The sequence below is a fragment of the Genypterus blacodes genome, unplaced genomic scaffold (assembly GCF_046128005.1).
Source record: "Genypterus blacodes isolate CSIRO-AG114 ecotype Tasmania unplaced genomic scaffold, CSIRO-AGI_Gbla_v1 ptg000111l_1, whole genome shotgun sequence".
Classification (NCBI taxonomy): domain Eukaryota; kingdom Metazoa; phylum Chordata; class Actinopteri; order Ophidiiformes; family Ophidiidae; genus Genypterus; species Genypterus blacodes.
Window position 1 is genome coordinate 1,233,720 of NW_027466915.1, and position 22,823 is coordinate 1,256,542.

A 22,823-nucleotide genomic window follows, 5' to 3' on the forward strand; every position below is an offset into this window, starting at 1 on the left:
TAGCAGCTTTTTTAATTATTTTCCTCCAGAAGACCTTGGACCAACAAATGTCTGATTTCAGTACCACATAAATTATGGCTTTCAAAGAGACAGCACTAAGCAACAGAAAGTATTGACTCGACATAAGACACTTCTCCATGGGGCCAGTGGATAATTTACAATGTGCTCATTGACATTTCCCGAGTGCATTCATGCGCAGAATGCCACTGAGGTACAACAACAAGATGTCTCAGGTGATGCAGTGTTAAGAGAACTGTTAAGGTGAACAATGCGCTGGAATGGTGAACATATAAAGCCGTTCTCTGTCTCTTCCTTTTGAAGAGAAAAAAAAAGGTTTTCATTTGTGACCTACGAGCAGCATGAAAAACAATGAAACAGGCGGTCCACAGAACTCTGCCTTTAATGGAGGTCCACTAAAAGACGCACAAAAAATAAAAGCACTGAAAATGAATACTTACAAATCCTTTTCTTTGCCATTTACAATTTAGTTTCCTATTGAGTGATGGCCTTTTGAAGAATGGCTTGAAACTGAAATGGAATACAAAATCACACCACCATGTTAAATGAATAGTATCGCCTCTTTCAAATGGAATTAGTTATGTTATAATGGTTGAACTGTTTATATATGTGTATGTATATATATATATATATATATATATATATATATATATATATACACAAATATACACATATATATACACACATATACACATATATTACACATATATATATATAAAACATTTATTTTTATTTTTTTCATATATATTTTTTTTAATTATTTGTAATGTTTTTATTTATTACTTTACTATTAAAACAACTACGGGGGAAACTATTTTCATTTTCTATTTTTTCTTTACATTTTTGTTTTCAACTGTACCTAAGTGTCCTTTTTAGTTTTAATTTTCTTTACATTTTTCTGTTTTTCTTGTATCTAACTATCCTTTTCTTTTTCTGATGATTTTATTGTATTTTATTGTAAAGCACTTTGAATTGCCTTGCTGCTGAAATGTGCTGTATAAATAAAATTGCCTTGCCTTGCCTTACACCGATAGCAGTTTGAACTTCCTTGGAAGATGTTCAGACAGTTGTCTTCTATTTGTTAACGCCTTGCAGGAGTAATGTTAGAGCTCGTCTATATATTTTACCTATTTTTGCCTCTACCTGAATGAGTGTACAAGACCTGCATTTGGAACTTCCTTTTTTCCAAAATGGAAATGTCATTTCCTCAAATCAGAGAGACATTCTGTTGCTGAATTACGTGGTCAGCTTGAGCTCTTTGGTTGGAATAGAACAAATGGATGTTGGAGCAGTCTCCTGGAGTGGAATTTTATACTTTTTAGTGCTTGTCTTAATCAGAGGCAAATCAAGCACAGTGGAGAGATCATTTTCTGCTTCAAACAGCATGAAAGGATCACATTCAGTGAAGGGATAATGGTTCATTCACACTCCTGGTTACACTCTTGGTCACACTCAGTGGAGGGAGCAGATATTTAGATCACTCATATCGAGCAGCATTGCAGAACCATATTGAAACACGCTGAAAGACCTCACTCAAGTATTGGTCTCAATTTCTCTCATTTGACCTGTAAGAAATACTAGATTGGCTAGGGACATTTTAACTGACCAAACATGATCTAGATTTATTATTGTAACTGAAATAAATGAAGTGCCAGATCGACCCATAACATTCATTTGAAGACATAAGAGGGGATCTTGTTAATATAATATTGCAATAATGGATTGCTATAAGGGTTTCGTTCAGATGTTTGTCAGACGATGATCACATTTACACACAATGATACACAGTATAAAGCAGACACTTTTAAAGGTAAAACAATACAAATATTTCAGTTTCAGGGGTCCCCTTTCCTCTCAGAGATCCATGCGGAGAATGCAGCGTCTTGTCAGTGTCTGTGGATGTACGTATAGTATGTGTGTGTTATTGTTTCTTACTCTGCTGAAATGCTCCTGTACTTGGTCTTTGTATGGTGTCGAGTTTGTTACATCCCCTGTTGATTACCTTACGTCTCATAAGTTAATGGTCCAATCTTTCAACAAAGGAGAGATTTAGTAGAGCATTTGGTTGTGTGGTCACATCCTGGGTAAACAGAATGGACATACCAGGCGAGATGTGATTGATTGAACAGTGATTGAAGAAGGTCTTTGGGCTCTGGTGCAGGGTTCTCCGGTTAGAGTTTTATTGTCTGGTGTCAAATAGTCTAGGAAGAAGGTCTGTTTCCTTGATTAGATTTGGGGGCTTTGTGAGAAGGTTGTTGAAAGACATTTTTTGTTTTATCAGTCTGCAAGTTATCATTGCCATGTGGCAAAACTGCAGGAAGTGCTCTTATTTCCTTAAAATATAATATCAGATAAGCACAAATAATGGCATGTATGAATGAATAAATAAGAGAATAAATACATGCAATGAAAAGATCTCATCAGTTTTGTAAAATGTGTTAGACTCAGGCACAGCCAGCAAGAGGAATATCTGAACAGCGTTATCATATAAGCGAAACCGGCCAATGTCTTCTTAGTTCCCTTCCTCTTGCCCCTGTGCTTAGAACAATAACAGCTCTGAGAATAAAGGAGTGACTCAGTTTGTTGGATCTAATCGTTGAGAGTCCTAGATGGAAACCAGTGGGAAGCCTGCTGGTGATACTGACCTTTACTACTCTGACAAGTGTATCCTTAGATTTCAATCCTCAGTTAACCTGGGAATGGATTACAGAGTCGTGCCCTCCATTTCCTCCACAGATGATTGGATTGAAATCTAAACTGGATTGCTTTGTTCCACAATTGAGACTGGAAGTTTAAGCAAAACTTTATATACTGGTTAAGATGCCAAGTTTGTTTGCTCAAACTGTTTGCAAACAAATTTGTTAATCTTGTTTCCTAATTTGTGCATTTAAAGTAATTTCCAAATCTTTGAAACATGCAGTCGAAATATTGAGCAACTAAACGTGGACACCATTGTAGATGTGGTTTCCTCTTTTTTAAAGATTTTTTTCCTCTGCTGCTTATTTTCGTTTATTTCTTTTAATAAGATCTGTTTTACAATTCTATCAAAATTCATTTTCCTGTTTTGAGTTTGTCAAAAACACAAAAAGGAGCCAACCAAAAAATGAAACCTTGTTCTTAATCCCCTGCCTTCAAAAGAATATATCACATTTTTATTCTTCTTTATTGTTATCTATATACTCTATTGTTTCCCTTTGTTGGTTCCCTTTTATCTTTTGAACAGAGAAAATAAATCGCATGATAAATGTACATGACAATTGTGAAATAAGTCTTTCATCTGTTTCCCTATTTCTCAAACTTTTTAGTTTGAAACAATTTAAATGCAACACCTTTGTATTTTAGTCAGGTTAAGTGTGTATTATTTTGACTTCAGTTTATTTTTTCAGTCCCACTCATATTGTTATTTTAGTTTGACTTATATCACAGATTTAGGGTTTGTGTTCCAGGAGCTCCAGTTTCCCCACTGCGTCTTTTTGTTTAATGCTCCTGCCATTGCCCTTGACCAAGGCACTGCACTGTGGACCTACAGCTGCTGCCTGAATAGTCAAATGCAAAGGATGAGTAGGAGGACGATCATCATTAATCCATATGGATCAATAAAGTCAAACCTTTAAACTTTAAACTCTCTTAAACACTCCTAAAAAGTGCAAAGTTTGAGACATGGTTCACATTCTGCACAATGGAGCAGAGTCTAGGTGAAGAAATGAGAAGAACGCTTAACTCAGAGATGACTGACATCCAAAATCAATAGTCCCAAAACAAGTGAGAAGTGAAAATGCAAAAGTGCAGAAGAAATGTGATGCTGCCAATATGGACCCAAACAAGCAGATGATGCTCGACATCCAAGGAGTGTCTGCTACTTAAAGAAAAGAGGCCTGGAGTCAGAATGTGGAGGAGTTGCACTGTTGCTGCTTCTGACTCCTCTCGGGCTCGCATCGGCAATTGCTTAATGCCTTCCAGGGACTTGTAGATCTGCACAGACTAGAAAAGCATCTCTTCTATTTTCCGCTTATAATTGCCAAAACGCTTGGATGGGACCAAGCTACTGACCAAGACTTGGTGTAATTCCAAAGTACCTCAGACTTAACATTTACACTGTTGGTCACAAGCGGATTTGACTACGATCTGGGAGTTTTGTCCTCACTCATAAAAGTATTCTCGCTCTGGACAATAGGGTATTAGTTTTGTAACCTACACTTTATCACACTCAAATAAATAAGCAACCATCATCACCAGAAACAGTGTGTATTTAATCATCATTGAAAGGTGAGAAATATATTAAGGGGGACGAAAGCTTAAAGTTAGTGAACCAATGCTGCTGCATATATAAATGTTATATCTCTTCCCCTGAGCACTACAAGACTGCAACCCAACCATGAAACTGCTTTTGGACAGCAGCGCTCTGGTGGGTCTCTTTGCCAAAATTAATGAGTCCTTATTGATTAAATTAGGAGACTTACTGTGTCACCCCATGCGGTGGTACCAAACACCTTCAATGAATTGAGAATATCAGCTGAAACATACACAAAATGTTCATCCCCCCACACAGCCAGACTCCTTCCTTTCCCAGCAGCGTGACTGTGTAAGTGTTGTAATTGAACCATTTGCAATATTCATTTGGAGTTTGGCAAACAAGTCTCTATCAGTGTTGCTTACTAAATCTATATTTCACACAGTCATTTGCAACCACCTCTTTTCATAGACTTCATTAAGCCTTGCTGTAATTGGACGCAGCTTCATTTCCAGCGACGACTCCGCAGCTCAATGCTGCCTTCATCTGGCGATCAGTTACGGTGATGTTGATACCCACATGTCTTCGGATGCTCATTCACAACCTTAGGAACATGAAAGTCAGAGCTGTTTCTGTGGTGTTGTTAAACACTACGACATGCTCTGTTTTGATGAAACATTACATTTACTGATGGCTGTAAAACTAATTATTACAAGACCTCTCAGTTTAAAATGTCTCGGCACACAACCTACAGTATATTAGCCTGAGGGGAAATTAATGTTGAGGCGCCGCCATAGCCGTGTTTAACCTCCGTTGTAGGGCCGTGATGATTCAAAGCTGCTTTGATAACTCGCTCTCTTGTGTATTTATGTTCATTTAGCAACTCATTTCCCACAGTAGGAAAAATTCGAAGTCAAATGTAGTTCACAACTGAAGCTTTGGAAAGATGAATTGAAATCCAAATAAAGATAATAATCCTGTAAAGATGCAACATAATTCCAACCAGCTGTAACTGATCCTAAAATGTGCCGTTAATCCTATATGCACTATGTTTTATCATAGTGAACTCAAGAGTGCAGCAAGGCAAGGGCTTTATAGACCAATATCAGGAGATTCCAGCCCAAAGATCTCCAGGAAGACGAGCAAAAACTCCCAAGAAAACATTAATGTATAAGGAAAATAGGAAGAAACCTCAGTAGAAGCAAACCCTCACAATAACAGTGTGTTTATATTTTGATCAGCGGTTTAGTCTGAAGTCTTGAATTGTGACGAAAATGCCATTCAATGCAAACAAATGTTGTGTTTGATGCTAAGTGACAGAATGAGTTCAACCAGGGGGTCAACAGTGCTCAGACTGTCGGGTGAAACAAGAATATGTAATTGAGTACATGCATGCAATCTTAAGACTATGGAATTCCTTTTCAGGTATTATTGTGTAATACTAAAGAATTGCATGTGGTAAAATCAAAACAGTCAATATACTGATTGATACTTGATTGTTTGTGACCTTATTCATAGCTGTTTCAGGTCTGTGCAAGGCTGTGAAAGCAGACTGAGGCACCTTAGATGCACCCTTTGAGTTAGAATTTATATTTCATTTTATGTACACCATTTATTCTGGCATTCTGCAGAGAAATATCTTTTTCAATATGAATCTGCAGCTATCGGGGGGTAAGTGAATGGAAAGTTGGGCAATAGGCGTTTTAAAAGAAGATGGGAATAGTTTAGACTCCAGCAAGACATGGATGACAAATATTGCATCTATAGCTGTACAAGCATAAACTACTGAAAAAGCCTAGGAGGACTAGAGGTTGGTCACTATTCTACTTTAACAGTTTATAGAGTTTGAAAAATAGAATCAACAGAATTCGAATTTAGTTTTCATGATATGGAATAGAGCATAGATCATCTCTATGTTTGGGGCGAGGTGATGTTTTTCAGCAGAGGACATAGAAGAAGTCAACTTTTATGGTATAACACTCAGTTTGATTTTGCTCAAAAACACACATCTCCAACCCCATCCCAGTTATCTCTTTACTTTTTGTTAGAACTGCATACTTAGTTCTACCATTAATTATGCACAACACCAACAACTGCATCACCGCACGAGGATGGCAATCAAGTTGAACGATTTGCCAAACAGTACCCTTCTTAAAAAGTGTTTGTAGGCTTGCATCCTTTTCCAACAGGGTCAGACATTCAGTTTGTTAGCTGTTAATTAAAAAGTAAAGGCTGCAGCGGATGGAGGCTAAATGGAGGCTTGACTAAACAAAGTGTGTGTGTGTGTGTGTGTGAGAGAGGCTTTTAATCAATAAGTAAACAAAGGAGCAAATAAGCAAACCAATAAATAAATAGCGGAATAGTTCAAAAATCAATTTCTCTACAGAGACATGAATGAACAAATGAAAGCAATGATACACTGCTGGGCAAATTACTGATTAGGATTAGAAAATAAATAGATTTAACTGTCGTATATTAAATAGAAGCGTCACTCTTCATCTTCAGTGATTTGATGCTTGCCATTTTTTAACCATACCACACAAAACTGTCTGTGTTAAAAAAAAAGAAGCTAAGATTAATATCCAGAGGCATATTTCTCTTGTAAATGCTTAAGGAGAGTTACTCTGTGTTTCATCATTTTTTTTCCTTACTCGCCTCCCTGTATTCCCCCTTAAACTGCCTGTAGAGGGGAGACAGAGGGGATACAAAGCCAGCACTGCCGACTGATGGCTACACAGGTGTATGGCAAGAGGTAAGACAGTGGACGGTTATAAAAAGGAAAATACCAACTTTTTGAAATCGATCCACTGATACACTTTAGTTTGCACTCAAGGATGATGATTTGAGGGACCTGACCTGACCTGCACTCGTACAGTATCAGTCCGCCAGGTGTGGAAATGCATGAATAGATGGCTTACTCTAATTACATTTACATGCTGGTGTATATTTGAAATTGCATAATCTATCGCAGGTCTGTTAGGTCAATTAGTGCTGACTAAAGCAAAGCCGCCTTCTCGCCCTTTGGGTTCTTTCCTAATCACCGTCAATCAAAGCGTTCACACTGTTGGCTCTCTTCCCCCTGGAGAAGGCTGTATATATAGACAGTGAGCGAACACAGGCTAAGGAAGGTAGATGCCAACTCGCTTATTCTTTTGATCCTGACCTGGTTCATGCCAAAATCAGCCTAGCAGGGAGCTGCTGCCTCTCAGAGGTGAAGGGGAGCTCATCATTTCCATCACGGTGTGGCCTCTTGCTGAGAGTGACGGCCGGTTGTAGGAATGATGCTCGTTGCAACTCCACACAAACAAACAAACAAACAGACACACTCCAATGTTTCTTTCAAACCTCCTGTAACTTCTTCCCCCACATATTTAACCCCCTTTGTAGTGTCTTGGTGCAACATAATAATCAGGCAGGAAACCAGAAGTCAATTTAATCTTACCCTTTGCTTTTAGTTGTAGTAGTACAAACAGGAAGGTGGAGTGGCATGAACCCTTCGTGGCATGACCCTTCACCCCCAGCCCTACCCATTAAAAACACGTAACATCCTCCCACTAATATCTCCCTCCCTTCAGCCCAGCCTCATTAAATGTCATGCATGTGACACATCATAGCACCAGTAGCTCAGCACAGCATTTTCCATGAAACTTGAAAGTCATATGTTTATTCTGCACTCCAGGTCTGCAGGAGAAACATGTGCTGTCACTTGATAAGAGAAGTCATCGAGACAGCATAGGTGATAAATGCCAAGCCTGAACAAAGTCAATTTTCCAGAATGTCAACACTGGAAGATAGCCTGTATAGATGAATTCCTCACCGCTGCTTTCATGCTGGTTTTACATAGAAAGTCATGGCAGCTTTGACCCATGCTGTACAGCTCCAGGATTTTTGGACTCTGTCATGTAATGGACCAGAGGTTATTTGATCTTCTATTCTGCAACTAGTCAGCTGTAAATGCTGGATGTTATTGGAGCTGAAAGATGGTGCAACACCACTTTGGCTTCTTTTAGGGGGGAAAAAAAATTAGATAAAATATTGATTTCAAAGTTCTCTATGCCAAAAAATGTGCAAGATGAAAGAGTGTGTATAAAGCTTGCTAAATAATGTGAAGTGGATGAAAACTGAACACAGCAAACCTTGAACACTGTTTAAGGTTAGTATATCTGGAAAAGGTACTTAGCGCCTTCATTTATTGATTAATTCATTCAACCATTCACTCCGCTAATAGCAGAACCCTGTGGCAGTGATCTGTGTCAACTCATATATGTGTGTGTGTCATATATGTATCCTCTTGCTAAGCAGTGATAGTGCTGACAACTGTAAAGAGATTCATCAGTTTACTATGAGAGATGCATCAGAGGCCTTAAAGTCTGACGGAGAGACTATACTATATGTCTAATACTGTGACAAGGATTTTCCAAAAATGCCACAACGTTTCAAAACAAGACATAAACAAAAATACTAACAGCGTAACTGACATCTTAGTCACAACCTTTTTTGCATCTAGTTTTGTTGTCTCACATTGTCGCCTCTCATGTCCCGATTTGGGATGTGCTGTCTAATTTGCATCAAATTAACGTTACACCAAAGGCGATGTTATGGCACTCAGGATCTGAAAATCAGAGTTTTATGAGAACGTTAATTGCCAGACGTATCTTCCTCTACATGTCATTGCAAATGTTTTCTTCTGTCCATCAAGTTGCCACGAGCAAATCTGTGAAAAGGGACAATTAAAAGCCCTCGATTCAATGCTGTCTTTTTCTTTGTTGTTTGGAAATCATTTTACTCATATTTTATTTGACGTTAACAAATGACAGAGCTTACAGTGTGATATACCACATGCCAAAGTAAACACAGAAGCGAAGGCTGAAGGGCTTTTATCCATCACTTTTGTCTGTTCAACCATTCAAATGGTTTTGGCCCCATCTACAGCCGGAAGAGAGAACTGCCCCTCCAGATACGGAGGTACAGATGCTTCTTTAAAATGGTAGAAAATTAGCTAAAAATGTCTGTTCTGTTCTATATTTGTATGAATAAAACATTATCACAATTGATTTGACTACAACCATGAAACAGAGCCGCAATTCAAAGGCAACAACAAAACTTAATTCATATTTAGAGATATTTACCACATTCTTCCAGCAATTTCTACACCTACAACAAAAATTACTCATTGTGTCTCATCATATCAGATAACCTCAAAGTAGATCAACTCCCACTATACATTCCTGGAAAAATGTTGGCATAGACACCCATAAATAAAACAAAATAAAACGATTTTTCCACCACCATGACACTATTCTAGCTGCTCCGTCAAACACAACTCAAATCATATACTTTGAACATACAGTGCATCACATTGTTGTATTCTACCTTCTTATACTGAGGGGCTTAACGCTCATATTCTTTGGTTTGTAATAGCTCAGAATCCACGATCATTTGATAAATAAAGTTGTTGAGGCGCGACCTCTAGCGGGTGCTTTATGTATGACACTTTATTTTTACGACAGTTGAGCTCGGTAGGCGGCTCGCTATGCCGGTGTGTTTGCGGACCCCGACAGCATGGGCACTCCTCTCTTTGGAGTTCCTAAGCAGGAGGAAACAACACGTCGTCCACCTCAACAAGGCAGCGCGCTACTCACGATACATCAGTATTGTACAGTCAAACGCACCGTTTCAACGCGCTAACAACCCGTTCTTCGCGTCTGTCACCGGGACGCGCCTAGCATCAAAACACGTGTCGGTTTTTGACGGTAAAGTAACCAGACAGAGCAGAATGTCGTCCACCGGTAACACAGATGCCGCTATGCACCAGAGGATGGTGTGGGTGGACCTGGAGGTAAGCTACGGTGCTAAAATTGGCTCGTAACTACGTAGTTAAGCCGCTGTGTGTGTGATTTCGATGGACTAGCTAGCCTGGTCAGCGTCAGAGATGGTGAAGATATTGCTGAGTGTCGGCTAGATTTGTATTCAGTGTATAAGCGTTGGAATGAACGTATGGATAATTGTCATGGATGGCATTTCTACGTAAATGGGAGTGTAAATACGTAGGGAAGTGAACGTTACATCAAATGAGAAGCTCAGGATGCCTTTCAAAAATGAAGACTTTTATTTTGTAACGGTAAGTGTAAGTGTAACGGCATATCTCACGAGTCAAAGCTATCGACGAGCTAATTCACTTTTAACCGTCTTAGTTGAGTTAGTGGCACGTTTTGAGAACTTTTGTCAACGTTTAATTTATCGATACATAAAGCACATTACCCAAAGTTACAATGAACAGAGGCAGTGCTGGTCTGTACACGCGGAAGTGACCTTGCATTTTAACCCAAATCAAAATGTTTCATTATTTCCTTATTTACCTTTACTTTCTTAGCATTCCTGATTAGTTCCGGTTCCCACATACAGTTAAAACCTATACATGCAATTGATGAGTCACTACAGGGTAAATAGAATAAAATACATATTGTATTGCGAGAAAAATGTAGTAGACATATAATATGGAGAGGTTGCTGGTAATTCCCAACCCTACAATATATGGAGACGCAATTAGTTGGATACTACTTGCAGCATCTGTAATGTGTATCCGGACATCGGCCTGCACCCTGAAAGAGTGAGTGCGCAGTTTGAAGGGCACCCGTCCAAACAACAGTGATGCAGTGTTACCATGCCTCCATATAAATGACTCCATCATGACCTCTCTATCAATATAGCTTCCCCAATTCCCATGATGTTCTGTAGGTCCCGTTCCTTCACATTATAGGATAACTTCACAAGAGAACTATCATGTTCATCACACTTTAATTTAGCCGTGCGATTTATTCCCAAATGATGTCAAAGCTCTTCTACTTCCTTGTTATCATGATGAATGTGTCTCTGTGTTTCAGATGACGGGGCTGGACATTGAGAAGGACGAGATCATTGAAATGGCGTGCATCATCACAGACTCTGAGCTGAATGTTTTGGCTGAGGTAATATAAAAGAAGAAAAGTCGTCTTCTGTCCGCCGTTTGCATTTTGAGTTACACTCGTCTCTTTTTTGAATCGCAGGGGCCCAACCTGATAATAAACCAGTCGGACGAGCTGCTGGATGGAATGTCAGACTGGTGTAAAGAGCACCATGGCAAGGTAAGCTATATGTCTCACTGCTTGGAAGACGTAAATCGACACTAAGGGAGGAAAAAGTAGAAAATATAAAGGATGCTCTTCATCATCATCATCATCCCTGTTGAGTTATCCATGTCATTGCATTGTTGAACTATCCAGGCCTTTAGTCTTTGTCAGTCTGGGGTCAAAGAGGTGAGTGTGTGTACAGATTAACTCATGAACTAACCGTGTCTCAGTCAGGGCTGACGCGGGCCGTGCGGGACAGCAAGATCACCCTGCAACAGGCCGAGTACGAGTTCCTGTCCTTCATCAGGCAGCACACCCCGCCCGGACAGTGTCCCCTCGCCGGTGAGTGGACACGTGTGTGACGTCGCAGTTCCAGCGTCACGCTGGATTTTGCATCCCCGTCATCTTTGTTCTCTTCCCACAGGTAACTCGGTGCACGCGGACAAGAAGTTCCTGGACAAATACATGCCGCAGTTCATGTACCACCTGCACTACAGGATCATCGACGTCAGCACTATCAAGGAGCTTTGCAGGCAAGTGAGCGAGCGTTTGTATTTTTCCAATTTTCCTTTTCACCTTTTCACAATTATAATAAACCCAATCTATCGTAATTCCATGTTTTCCTCGTCTATTCAGCTCAGCCCTGCTTTCCTGGCGCGTCTCCTTAAAGCCTTGTTATTTACTCAGCCCACACTAATGATCTCTAGTGCCATTTACCACTTTGTGTGTACAATGCAAATGCGCCCGCTTTAGTATAAGACTTAATACAGACCGACTGACTTTGTTTTGTAATTCAGTGAGGAGAGAGTCTGTTCAGTTCTGCAGTATGAGCCGCTGAAGTGTAATACAAGATGACACACGCCTTAATGTAGCAGGGGCGTAAGATGGACATGTAATGCCGAAGGAGGTTAATGAGGTTTGTTTTTGTTAAATCAACACATTAGGCGGTGGTTTCCACAAGACTACAAGATGGCCCCTCAGAAGAAAGCCTCCCACAGGTAAGTGCTGATGAAGCAGTGAGCAACAACACACACTCCCTTGTGTCACTTGTGCATGGCATTCTTTAATCACCTGTGAGGCTCAGAAGCACTATTTAGTTAGAGTATGTACATAAAGTGAGATGCACGTAACGCTGGTAACATCAGAAACAGGTCCTGATGCATTCCTAATACAGTCATTTTGCATTTCAGAGCCTTGGACGACATCCAGGAGAGCATTCGAGAGTTGCAGTTCTACAGAGCAAACGTCTTTAAAGCCCCGACAGAGAAGAAGCACAAGATCGTAGTGAATGGCGGAAGCAGCAACTGAGTGAGAGTGTGAATCCAACAGAATCTGCATGGATAAGGTTCATGTTTAAATGCCAGGCGATTTGTGACTTTGTCTTTTAGTTTCTGTTTAGGATTAGCTTCGGTAAAATCATTTTCTTTCATCACAATTAAAAAAAAAGTTAAATGTTAAGATTCAATTGTGTGGAGCAAGTTTGTGTCAAAGTCTAAAGGAAACCTCATTTTTTTTCAAAGTTTAAATGGGAAATAAATGACAGTTGTGTGTCACTTTGTTGACATCTTGTGTTTATTTCATTTTGTTGACATCTTGAAGTCACTTGTGTCAGGGACTTGACCTTCACATTTTCCGGATTGTTTTGTTTTAGTGAAACCAATTAAACTTTGTGCTCCCAGGCAAAATCCATCTGCGTTGTCTTTATCAGTCTTACAGTTCAGTCATAGACTTTCATGTAAAGCCACTAGAGGGCAGTGTGAGCATTACAATGGTTTTCACAATCTAACAGCAGAAAGGTGAGCTATTTATTAATTGTTTGCCATTCCTGTGAAGCCCTTGAAGTCAAATCACTGTAAATTACATCCACATTACTGGATATAGCAATTATATCATACTCTTAGACAGAAGTTTAACTCTAAGGTTTAGGATTAAATGGCTTACAGTCTGAGCCATGTGTCACTGATGGTGCATAAAGCATTTCATCCATTTGTGCACAGTCCAATATGCCAAACTGGATCTATGAAGCCAAAAGTAATAAGATTTAATTGGGCTTTTTATCCATCCAAAGCCCTGTTAGTCCAAAGTTCTGGCTCCATACCCGTTCATCCCTCTAACATCTGTGAAGTTTGATTCTGACATTTTGGTGTTCATTGATAAAGCTTCTCCCTATAAGAAGCCTCCACCTTCCACACATTTTCCTTCCTGGCTGACTGAGATGAACTTTCACAGATTGGATTACTTCAAAATGATTAGTGCACTGTTTCAGGCGCTGGAAGAAGTCCGATTTCCCCCAGCATTTGTCTATAATAGTCTCCACAAACGCTGATCCTGTGCAGGGTTGCTGGGAGCTGGAGCCAATCCAGTGTTCACAGAGGTGAAAACTCTCACACTCCATCTGACCCACATCCATATCCACAGGCAATTTAGAGTTTCCATTTCACCTAACCTGCATATGTTTAGCGTGTGGGAAGAAACGGGGCACCGGGAGGCACATGTTAATGCCCCAGTGGAAGCCAGGGCTGCTATTTTACCTACCTAAGCAACCTTTTCAGAGCATTTGAGTAATCCTACAAACAACAAACAAATAAACCAATCAATGGACACAGAAATGCACTTCTGAAGTTGTGCTGCACTGGTGGAGATGCAGAGCTGTGTTATTTCAAGCCACTTTGTAGCTATTTGTGTACAACTATTTGTGTACAGTTGTATAATGTGTTTGTGTATCAGTGAAGGGGTGAGGGTGTGCATTAGACAGCATCACATTTAGATCCGTGCCTTGAATGATTCCAGGGATCATGATACATTAAGCGGCTTCTTCAAAGCATCACAATATACTAATTTAAGTACCAAAGCGTAACATCATGTGTCATTTTTGGCTACACATGCACACTTACACAGTAATCACCAGAGTAATCACCACAGTAATCAAACTAGACTAGTTTGAATTGACTGAAACATCAAGTTTAAGATTTTGAGACTCTTTGATTTATACTTCCTAAAAAGAAAGACCCACTATATTTAAAAATAAAGATACTACTTGCTAAAGATACTAGATTTCAGAGGTTCTGCTTCTATTTCATCTTAAATCAGATGTGTGTGCACGTGTGACTGTGTGTCTGTAGTTATAGTGTGTTCATATATTACAATTTATTTATGGATTAACCCCAAATTATCTTCATCCTATCCTCCATTTTTCTCTTTTTCACAAAACAATTTGAGGTTTTCACACACACACACACACACACACACGTGCTCGCGAGACATCACACTCACACTCAATCTCAACTTCCCAGACTTGACTTAATCTGACAAGGCAGGTCATGAAAGAGAGGGGGCGAAAAGCCTCTGCTAACACAGCCTCCAAGACAGGGGCAGGATGTGTTGATGGATGGGCGGCGCTCTGATCTGGACTGTGTGCGTCCAACACATTGATGTGAAAGCACTCTGGACATTTCCTGACCCCTGATGTGCAGCTAAACTTTTAACTTTTGACAGTCAGGTTGAGACGGTTGCTTGCATTATATAGTAACACGGCTAAACTCTGGGCTCCTGTGTGGAAACGTCTGCAGCTGACATCATCAAACACTTTAACTTGACTGATTTGTCCACTTTAAGTGCAGCCTGCACTGATGACAGACAGGTATTACTACTTGATGACTAGCAAATTATTTAGCGTAGCACATTAAACAACCTTTGGTCCGGAGGGCATCTTTGAAGTGAATTGTGAATATAAGTGTTTTCTGTAAGAAGAGGGTGATATAGATGGATGTGTTTCAATGGAAAAGAGGGAAATAGCAAGGATCCCCATCTGATCTGGCCAGACTGTAGGCTACAGGGTGTTGTTGGCTACCTGAAGCTGTTTCTTGAGATTCTTTGAGATTTCTGGAGAAAAACGTTTCTTTCTGTTAGGAAACAATGTTATCTTTCTAGAAGTATACTTTCAAGAAAACAACTTCTACTCCAGATCTCAAGAAAAACAATGTTATTCTGTTGTGCTGTGTTAAAACCAAGTCTATGGTCTTGCAGTAAACTGTGTTAGAATTCATACTGTAGAATAGATCATATGAGAGCAGACCGCAGATGTGCAACTACCAATTTCAAATTTGGAACTGTACAAAGAGAAACCGACCCTGTAGTATTAGTGTCACATTTTCGGGCCAGAATACTGAGAATCTCTTGTTGTTGACTCAATACTCTTGATCAAAAACCCTATTACTCCATCAAACTGTATGTGTACCATACTTATAATGTCTTATACTTATTTGTAATTACTCTATTCATGCATATTATCGGCTGCGTTTCCGTTGCTTTTTCATGCTTATGACTAGGGTGTTGTGTTTCTGCACTAAACACATTTGTCCTTTATATTGCATCATTTGTTTACCTCTGAGTTCAATCACACTCTCTCCAGCAACACTTATGATGAAATTTTCACAGCCTTCCAGCGTCCCACTGCTCTGAGAGAGCTTTCAAACCCCATGTCGACTATGTAAATGAATGCACTACACTGAACTGTAATTAGGTGTATTTTGCCAGATGCATGCAGTCATCTGCGTGTGTATTCCACATATGGCTCAAGCAAAAGACAAAAGCATGTGATTTATGTTCTGCAGTGCAGCCTCGGGCCGATCATCTCAGAGATGCTCTTGATAGATCTGTGCCCCAGCTCGGAGTATTTGATTACTTAGATGAAGACAAGTGATTATGGGGAGGGACCGGGCTCTGCTGGGTGTAATGGAGGGAATCAGGAGACAAACTGCCATATGTCCTGCGCTCAGATAAACAATAGGTTGCCATCAGCAGGTTCTTCCTAATCAGCATGTTTTTGATGTGTGTGTGAATCGGTGCATATGTGTGTAACCACATGAGGATAATGAATTAGCTCATGGCATTCAGCACAAAACATTACTGCAGGACTGTTGTCTTAGCTAAGGATCATACTTTTTACACATCTCTCTCTCTCTCTCTCTCTCTCTCTCTCTCTCTCTCTCTCTCTCTCTCTCTCTCTCTCTCTCTCTCTCTCTGCCCCCCCCCCCCCCCCTACTCCACAAGTTGCTGTTTCATTGAGGCCTCCTTCTCAAAGGCCTTTTCTGATTGCCCACCTGTGTCGGGCCTGAACTTAACACTAACACTCGCCTCTCCTTTTATGCCTGTGTCCAATTCATTCTGTTGCTGAGAATCAGGAGGTTTGTTGACATAGAGAGGACAGAGTGTTTCTCAACTGGGTTTGAACCCATGACCTTACATGTCCCATCCTGTTGTTCCTGATATTAAGGATGTTTTGTTCCTTCAAAGTGATTTCTTTACATAAACGTAGGTAGGGTTTTCTCTTATTAGACCCAAGTAAATGATAAAACAAAAAGCCTGTCAGACTTGAGAAGTCATGGCTGTGTGAATCAGTTTCTTGTCTTAATGCCCTCATGACTTGTTGGGGGATTTTTTCCTGCATGTGCCTTTACGTGTGCTGTGATTGGCAGACTGTCTCATTGCTGAGACACATCACCAGGTCCCAGAACACCAACATGGATGTAGTGCAGCGTAAACCCACTCTTAACCACTTAAACTCAGATTAAACATCCTTTAGCAGGGGAACAGATACTTTATAGGGCAATAAAACATTATGAGATAAATTCATAGTATTTTTATTTGTAAAAGGAACATAACATGTGTTACTGTGAGTATCAGTCAGGACAATGATATTGAAGTGCAACAAAACCCATCAGCCCATAAATCTGCAATAAATCACATATATTTTGTATTTATTGGCATGGTTGTTTGGCCTATGATGATGACTGCAGGTCATAGTTTACGCGCAATTTCATTCGCTACATTGCTAATAAAGATTGGTATAATTCAATTGTCTTATCTGCACTGACAGTTTAACACTCAAAATAATACCATTTATTTATGTCGGACTTCAAAAGTCAATACAAGCACTGGCAGGAATAATAAAAGAGAGGAAGAAAACAATAGATGATCAAGTGCAGATTTAGTCAGTCGTTTCCAAAGTCTTGGGGTCGGGATGTCAGATGTCAGGCTTAACAGCAGAGACAGGGAGGGGAGTCTCTCCCTGTCTCTGCTGTCCATCAACGCTCATGCTGTCATCGATCTCAGCAACACAGCGCCGTCTGACAGCATGGCAATCATCCGTCACACCTGGACTGTCAGTGGGTAACACAGTGTTGGCCACTCAGCTCCTAACAGGGAAAGCCGGTGGTGCCGCGGTCTCTAAGTGTAAGTGTAAATGTTTCATTGCCTTCATTGAGCCGCTGCACCGAGCGTGACATTCTCACAACCTTGCTGCACTGACTTGAATGACTTGACCCTTAAGAACCCAACGGCCCTATCGGATCCAGTGATTTTGATGGGTCTAAACTATACAAGATAGCTTTTAACTGAAAGAAATTACAAACCAAATGATTAAGGGGATTTCCAGGTTCCTTGAAAGAAAGACCTGGGTTATGGTCTTTGGGGCAAATGCTCACAGAACACAAGGAGACCATAAAGCAATCCCAATTCACATTGTGAAGGAACACAACAATTTATATTGGATGAAAACCAGCCACAGAACAAACAGGCAGTGCCCAAAATGTAAAAGCCTGCTAGTACTACTGGTCCACAGCATTGGTGGTATAGTGGTGAGCATAGCTGCCTTCCAAGCAGTTGACCCGGGTTCGATTCCCGGCCAATGCAAAGGTTTTGCTCAGTCTGCAGGGGACTTGGCTGGGAATCGAAGGGTTCAAATCCCATGAGGACAGGATAGGGAATGTAGACTGGTAGCACCTCCCGGGCACCTGCCTCGCTCTGCAGCACTCCGTCATTATTTATACGGGTCCTGCTGTGTTTGCATTTATGTGTATTTCAAGCCTGTATACATGAATTTGTACAACAACTGAGTGAGGAACAGAATTTCCCCTCTGGGATGATAAAGTGCATTTGCTTCTCCTTCTTCATCTTCTTCTGAAACCTGATCACAAGACAGGCAGCATTCAGATAATGCTATGAATGAAAGGTGTAAATGCAATCGGTATCATCAAATGCCATTACCCATATATCATATCCACAAACTGATATTGCAATTTAATGATAGAGGTGAAAAGCGGGTTAAAGGGGCCTTGAACTCTGGTATCTAGACGCTGGCACCGGCTTTGGGGCTGAATATTTTACTTCCGCGACTGCATGAGATATTCATCAGAGGGTTGCATTGAAAAAGCATTTCAGGACTTCAGGCAGGCTTGCAGTCAGTGTGAGCAGCTTTCCTACACACTTCCATTGATGTATTGATCAACTCAAGGCCCGAGTGGAGAGAAGGAGGCAGGAAAGGGAAGAATTATTGGTGGTGGACTAGGCAGAAAATGGCCCTAAATGAAGACAGAGTGCAAATAATTGTTAAGTGTCATCTGGAGAGAATAACCATTTGCTGGTGTGTTTATCTTTCTTTGAGTCATAAAATGCTCCCTGGCTTTAATTTTCTGTACGGCTTTGATTTATAAACTGGCTCAGTGAGGAGGCCTGGCTTTCACAGGGAGATGGGATCACTGACAACTCCTCAGAAAAAGCCTTCAAGATATTGTTGTACCCAAACCTCACTGTGCTTTGGGAACGTGTTAGTATTCTGTTTTGCTCCTGTTGGTGATCAATGTTCATTTACAGCAAACTGTAGAAGGTTGAGGGAGTGGTGGTCTCTACCATCGTAACTCTGGATATTGATCGGTCAGGGCTGATAAATCTCATTTGATGTCAAGCAGCCTGATTTAAAAACCTGTGGCACATGGTATAAATTGTAACTTGCCTACATGACAGATATGAGCCCATTCATGTTTGGAGATTTTCCTGATTATCAAAATAAAGCAATACTCTTAAGCATTGTAATATAAATTCTGTCTGCATAAGTATTGATATTGCAGACAAGATATGCTGAGAAAACGTGTGCTGGTCAACAGATTGAAATGGTGAGAGTGTCTTCTCTTATAGCACTGAGTACAGTAACACCAAAGCAACAAGTTCTCTCCATTAAAGATGTAAAGATGGAGAAAATAATCAATCCTGTCCTTGTATTGTTCCTCATACAGATTCTCAATAAAACTCACCAGAATGATCAAACTTAGATGACAGAAGCTGCTGGTAATGTGATGAATCTTTTATGCTGCCCGCAAATAACAACAAGCAGAAGTAGAAGAAGTGGGCCGTGGCTTAATTTTGCATCTAAGCCGAACAAAAAAACCAGACTACTTCAGTGCTACAGCAACAACAACAAGTCAAACCTCACTCAACAGCCTGGTTAATACAAGGGAATACAGTGGTTACCACGTTTTGTGTGTGTTTACTTCTTCTGCTTATGTTGAGAAAAATAGTCCTCTCACCATCTCAAGCATGCTGAGCCTGGCCTGGTTAATGACACTGTAATGCCCCTCCCCCTCTGAAATGTCCACTGCTCAACATAAATGTGAGAAAGTGGGTGTAAATCAGTAAAAACAACCAATGTGTCCTGTGGAAAGCCGTCATGTCAAACACTATGAAAAGAATGTCATTTGTATGGCTTGCTGAATTATTTATTTCTCCAAAGCGGTTGCTTCCAGTGTGGACTTCCATCTGCCATGTGAGACAGCAGCACACTAGTTGCTCGGATGATTGGTCAGTTATGAAGTTCAGCTGTCATTGTTGAGGAAATGTTTGGCCAGAAGAATGCTGAGAGTTGCTGAGAGCAGAAAATAAGGTTGGGGATTTGAGCCCAACGAGTGATGAGAAGCATTTTTATGGGAAGCGTAGCTCTCCAAGTTCTGACACCAAAGCCTTATATCCACTGAAGAAGCTCCTCAAATCCTCAATGTGGGAGTGTTTTTGACAGGCTCAAAAATGGAGTTTTGAGGAAGACAGATGTCCAATTTATAAAGCATGAATAGAAAAAGTCACTGCTAAAGGTTGCAACACATGAAACATGCTTCATCATCCAGCACTTCAAGCCCAATTCAGGTAAAACACCCCAATGAGTAATGTGACCCTGCTTGAAGTGCAATGCTGGTAAGAACACACTCGCTGCCCACTGGGTTAGGAATACTGACCTGTATGTTGTAGTGCAATCCAATACAACAGCCTTGCCGTAAATAACACCTTTGTAGTACGTTTTAATCATTTTTATGTTTTGTTTAGACTACATCAGAGGAACTGTGGTGTTATTATAATTAAAGCTGTAGCGCCTTTTTTGTTTTTGTATACGACAGAGAGCTTTTTCATTTGTCATTCAGCCCAAATTAGCAGTTACATTATTGTTTTCTTAGAGACGTTTTGCATCGGCTTTGATTAATGTTCTACGGTTAGAATTAAATTGATAGCAGTTAATATTCAGTTAATTCCATTAAATAATAAAGAGGTTAAAACATTTAATTGTAAATCTCCTTTCTGACGTAGATCATTGTTGTTAATGTTTATTTTGAAAAGGCAGATATTCCATTGTTTTGGTTTCTAAGGACAGGTACAGCAAAACTTCCCCCTACATTATTTGTGTTTCAAATCTATTCATACATTTTTATAGGTCCACAAATGTTAGTTTATGTTTTGTTTGTTACATACTAAATAACCATGACAATTGTGAGAGTGTGGTAATCTCTCTCACTGTTATCTACATGACACACATGACAATATTACACATGAGCAGAATTACATGGTACAACTAACGTGGTGCAGAAACGTCTCTTTGAACAAAAAGGCCACACGTCGCTTTTTCCACACAGCCTTGTCTGTAACTTTAGGTATTGCATAGCACATAAGAAGAACAAAACAGGCAGAAAAGGAGACACTTTACAGCTGGTTAATCTGTTGTTTAATGTAAATGGGTTAGGGTGCTGCTTTGTGTGTGTGTGGCAGTTAAGATGGATCAAATGCAGAAGACAAAAAGCTCATCAATAATGTATGAATTAATACAATGTATAAATTCTTCTTCAACTTTCATTTTCTTTTCAGCTCTGAACAAAGTGCTTCACAGTTTTTTTTTATGCAATTTTTTATGTCGGGATTGTTTTTGGAGTTTTCAGATATTGTTCAACTGATGCATGATGTTATAGACACAGCAGAAACCTCAAAGCCAGTCAGATGGTTTTTGATCTAACATGCAAATTCCCTCCAGTCTTAATCCTAAAGGAGAACAGACATACTGCAGTGTTTGGTTTTTGTAGAGTACTTTACATTGCCCCTAAGGAATTTTGGTAGAAATCAAACCCTTCTCCGTACTAATGATAGTCCATTGTCTCTGTGCTACTCATTCAGATCAGTATGTGGTCTTGTTAAGCATCATCTCTACACAGTATGTGTAGACTTTGACGTTTCTGTCCATCAGGATTCACATTTCAAAGATTTTTCATTACTTTTCCCCTTGAAGCTCACAGAGAATATTGTCTCAATGTGACAAAGATGGACTTGGTAATCGATTACTATGCACCTACTTTTGTGAATTACTGTTTTATTTGTGTAATATGTTCATTTATGAATAATTTAGAACATTGACTACCTTATTGGTTAATGGATTGAAAGAAAGACAGAATAAATAAACCACCAGTGAGAATTGCTGATCCTTCCAGACAGATTTGAACATTCAACCTAAGGATTGTAAAGACCCCATCTCTTCATGAACCATAGCATGTATGTAGAATTTTCAAAAATGTCACACACTTTAATTTTAAAAGTTTTCCATTCAATGTTGAACTTATGATGGACAGAAAAATGAAAGCCTTGAGTAAGAGATGACAACCGTTTCTCTCTTACTTCACAGATTAACAGGCTATGCCAGACCAGCGACTGATTACCAGAACACCGAACAGTTCTTTCTTATTTTTTCATTTTATTTTACATCCCAGGCGGGCCAGGGCGGGGTTGTGTTGTTTTGTTTCTCTCTTCTCTCTCTCTATCACAACCTATGATGCGATTTGTACTAGCCTACATTTCTGCTTGACATCATCCTGTAAAAACTGTATTTACCCTATGACATCATTGCAATTCCAATCTACCCGACACTCTTGTACCTCAGGGTCTACTTAAAAAGTTTAACAACAACAAGTAGTGATAATACAACCTCCCTTATTTCTCTCTATCTGTCTCTCTCTCCTCTTTCCCCTCTTTCTATATAAAAAATGATCTCCAAAATATCCTTCAACTGTATGCGCAATGTCATGTACAATGTTTGCTTCAATAAAAACAAATTGCAACGAAAGCCTTGAGTCGATGCCATTTGATAACACAACAAACCCCTGAAATAGACCAGAGGATAAAAAGACCTGGACTAGTATCTGGTCAACCTGAATAGACCCAAATAGAGAAAGAACACAAATCAGCATGATGCTCCATCTTTCAACATGTTCCTCAGATCTCTACTTTACCTGTACACAGGCCCGACACCAAAGATACTAAAAGTGAATATATTATATATATAATTTGGACCCGACTTGACCCAGGTCCTGGTTCAGGTCACTGTG

General features: G+C 39.9%; 1 protein-coding gene and 1 non-coding gene across 2 annotated transcripts; both read left to right on the forward strand.

Moving 5' to 3' along the window:
• Positions 1 to 9,755: 9,755 nt before the first annotated feature.
• On the forward strand, positions 9,756 to 13,047 carry smfn (small fragment nuclease). Its single transcript, XM_076161294.1, has 7 exons — positions 9,756 to 10,088; positions 11,134 to 11,217; positions 11,296 to 11,373; positions 11,589 to 11,700; positions 11,783 to 11,891; positions 12,303 to 12,356; positions 12,549 to 13,047. Exons 1-7 carry the CDS (start codon positions 9,783 to 9,785, stop codon positions 12,664 to 12,666), a joined length of 861 nt encoding a protein of 286 aa, XP_076017409.1. The 5' UTR covers positions 9,756 to 9,782; the 3' UTR covers positions 12,667 to 13,047.
• A 4,932-nt stretch (positions 13,048 to 17,979) lies between these two features.
• On the forward strand, positions 17,980 to 18,051 carry trnag-ucc (transfer RNA glycine (anticodon UCC)). The gene has a single exon. It is a non-coding gene; the product is annotated as a tRNA-Gly (tRNA).
• Positions 18,052 to 22,823: the final 4,772 nt, after the last annotated feature.

Excerpts from the sequence above, each read along its gene's own strand:
- smfn (XM_076161294.1), top strand. The coding sequence starts at position 9,783 with ATGCCGGTGTGTTTGCGGACCCCGACAGCATGGGCACTCCTCTCTTTG. Across the intron at positions 10,089-11,133 it reads TGGTGTGGGTGGACCTGGAG|ATGACGGGGCTGGACATTGA; the intron begins GTAAGCTACGGT and ends TCTGTGTTTCAG. Across the intron at positions 11,892-12,302 it reads ACTATCAAGGAGCTTTGCAG|GCGGTGGTTTCCACAAGACT; the intron begins GCAAGTGAGCGA and ends TCAACACATTAG.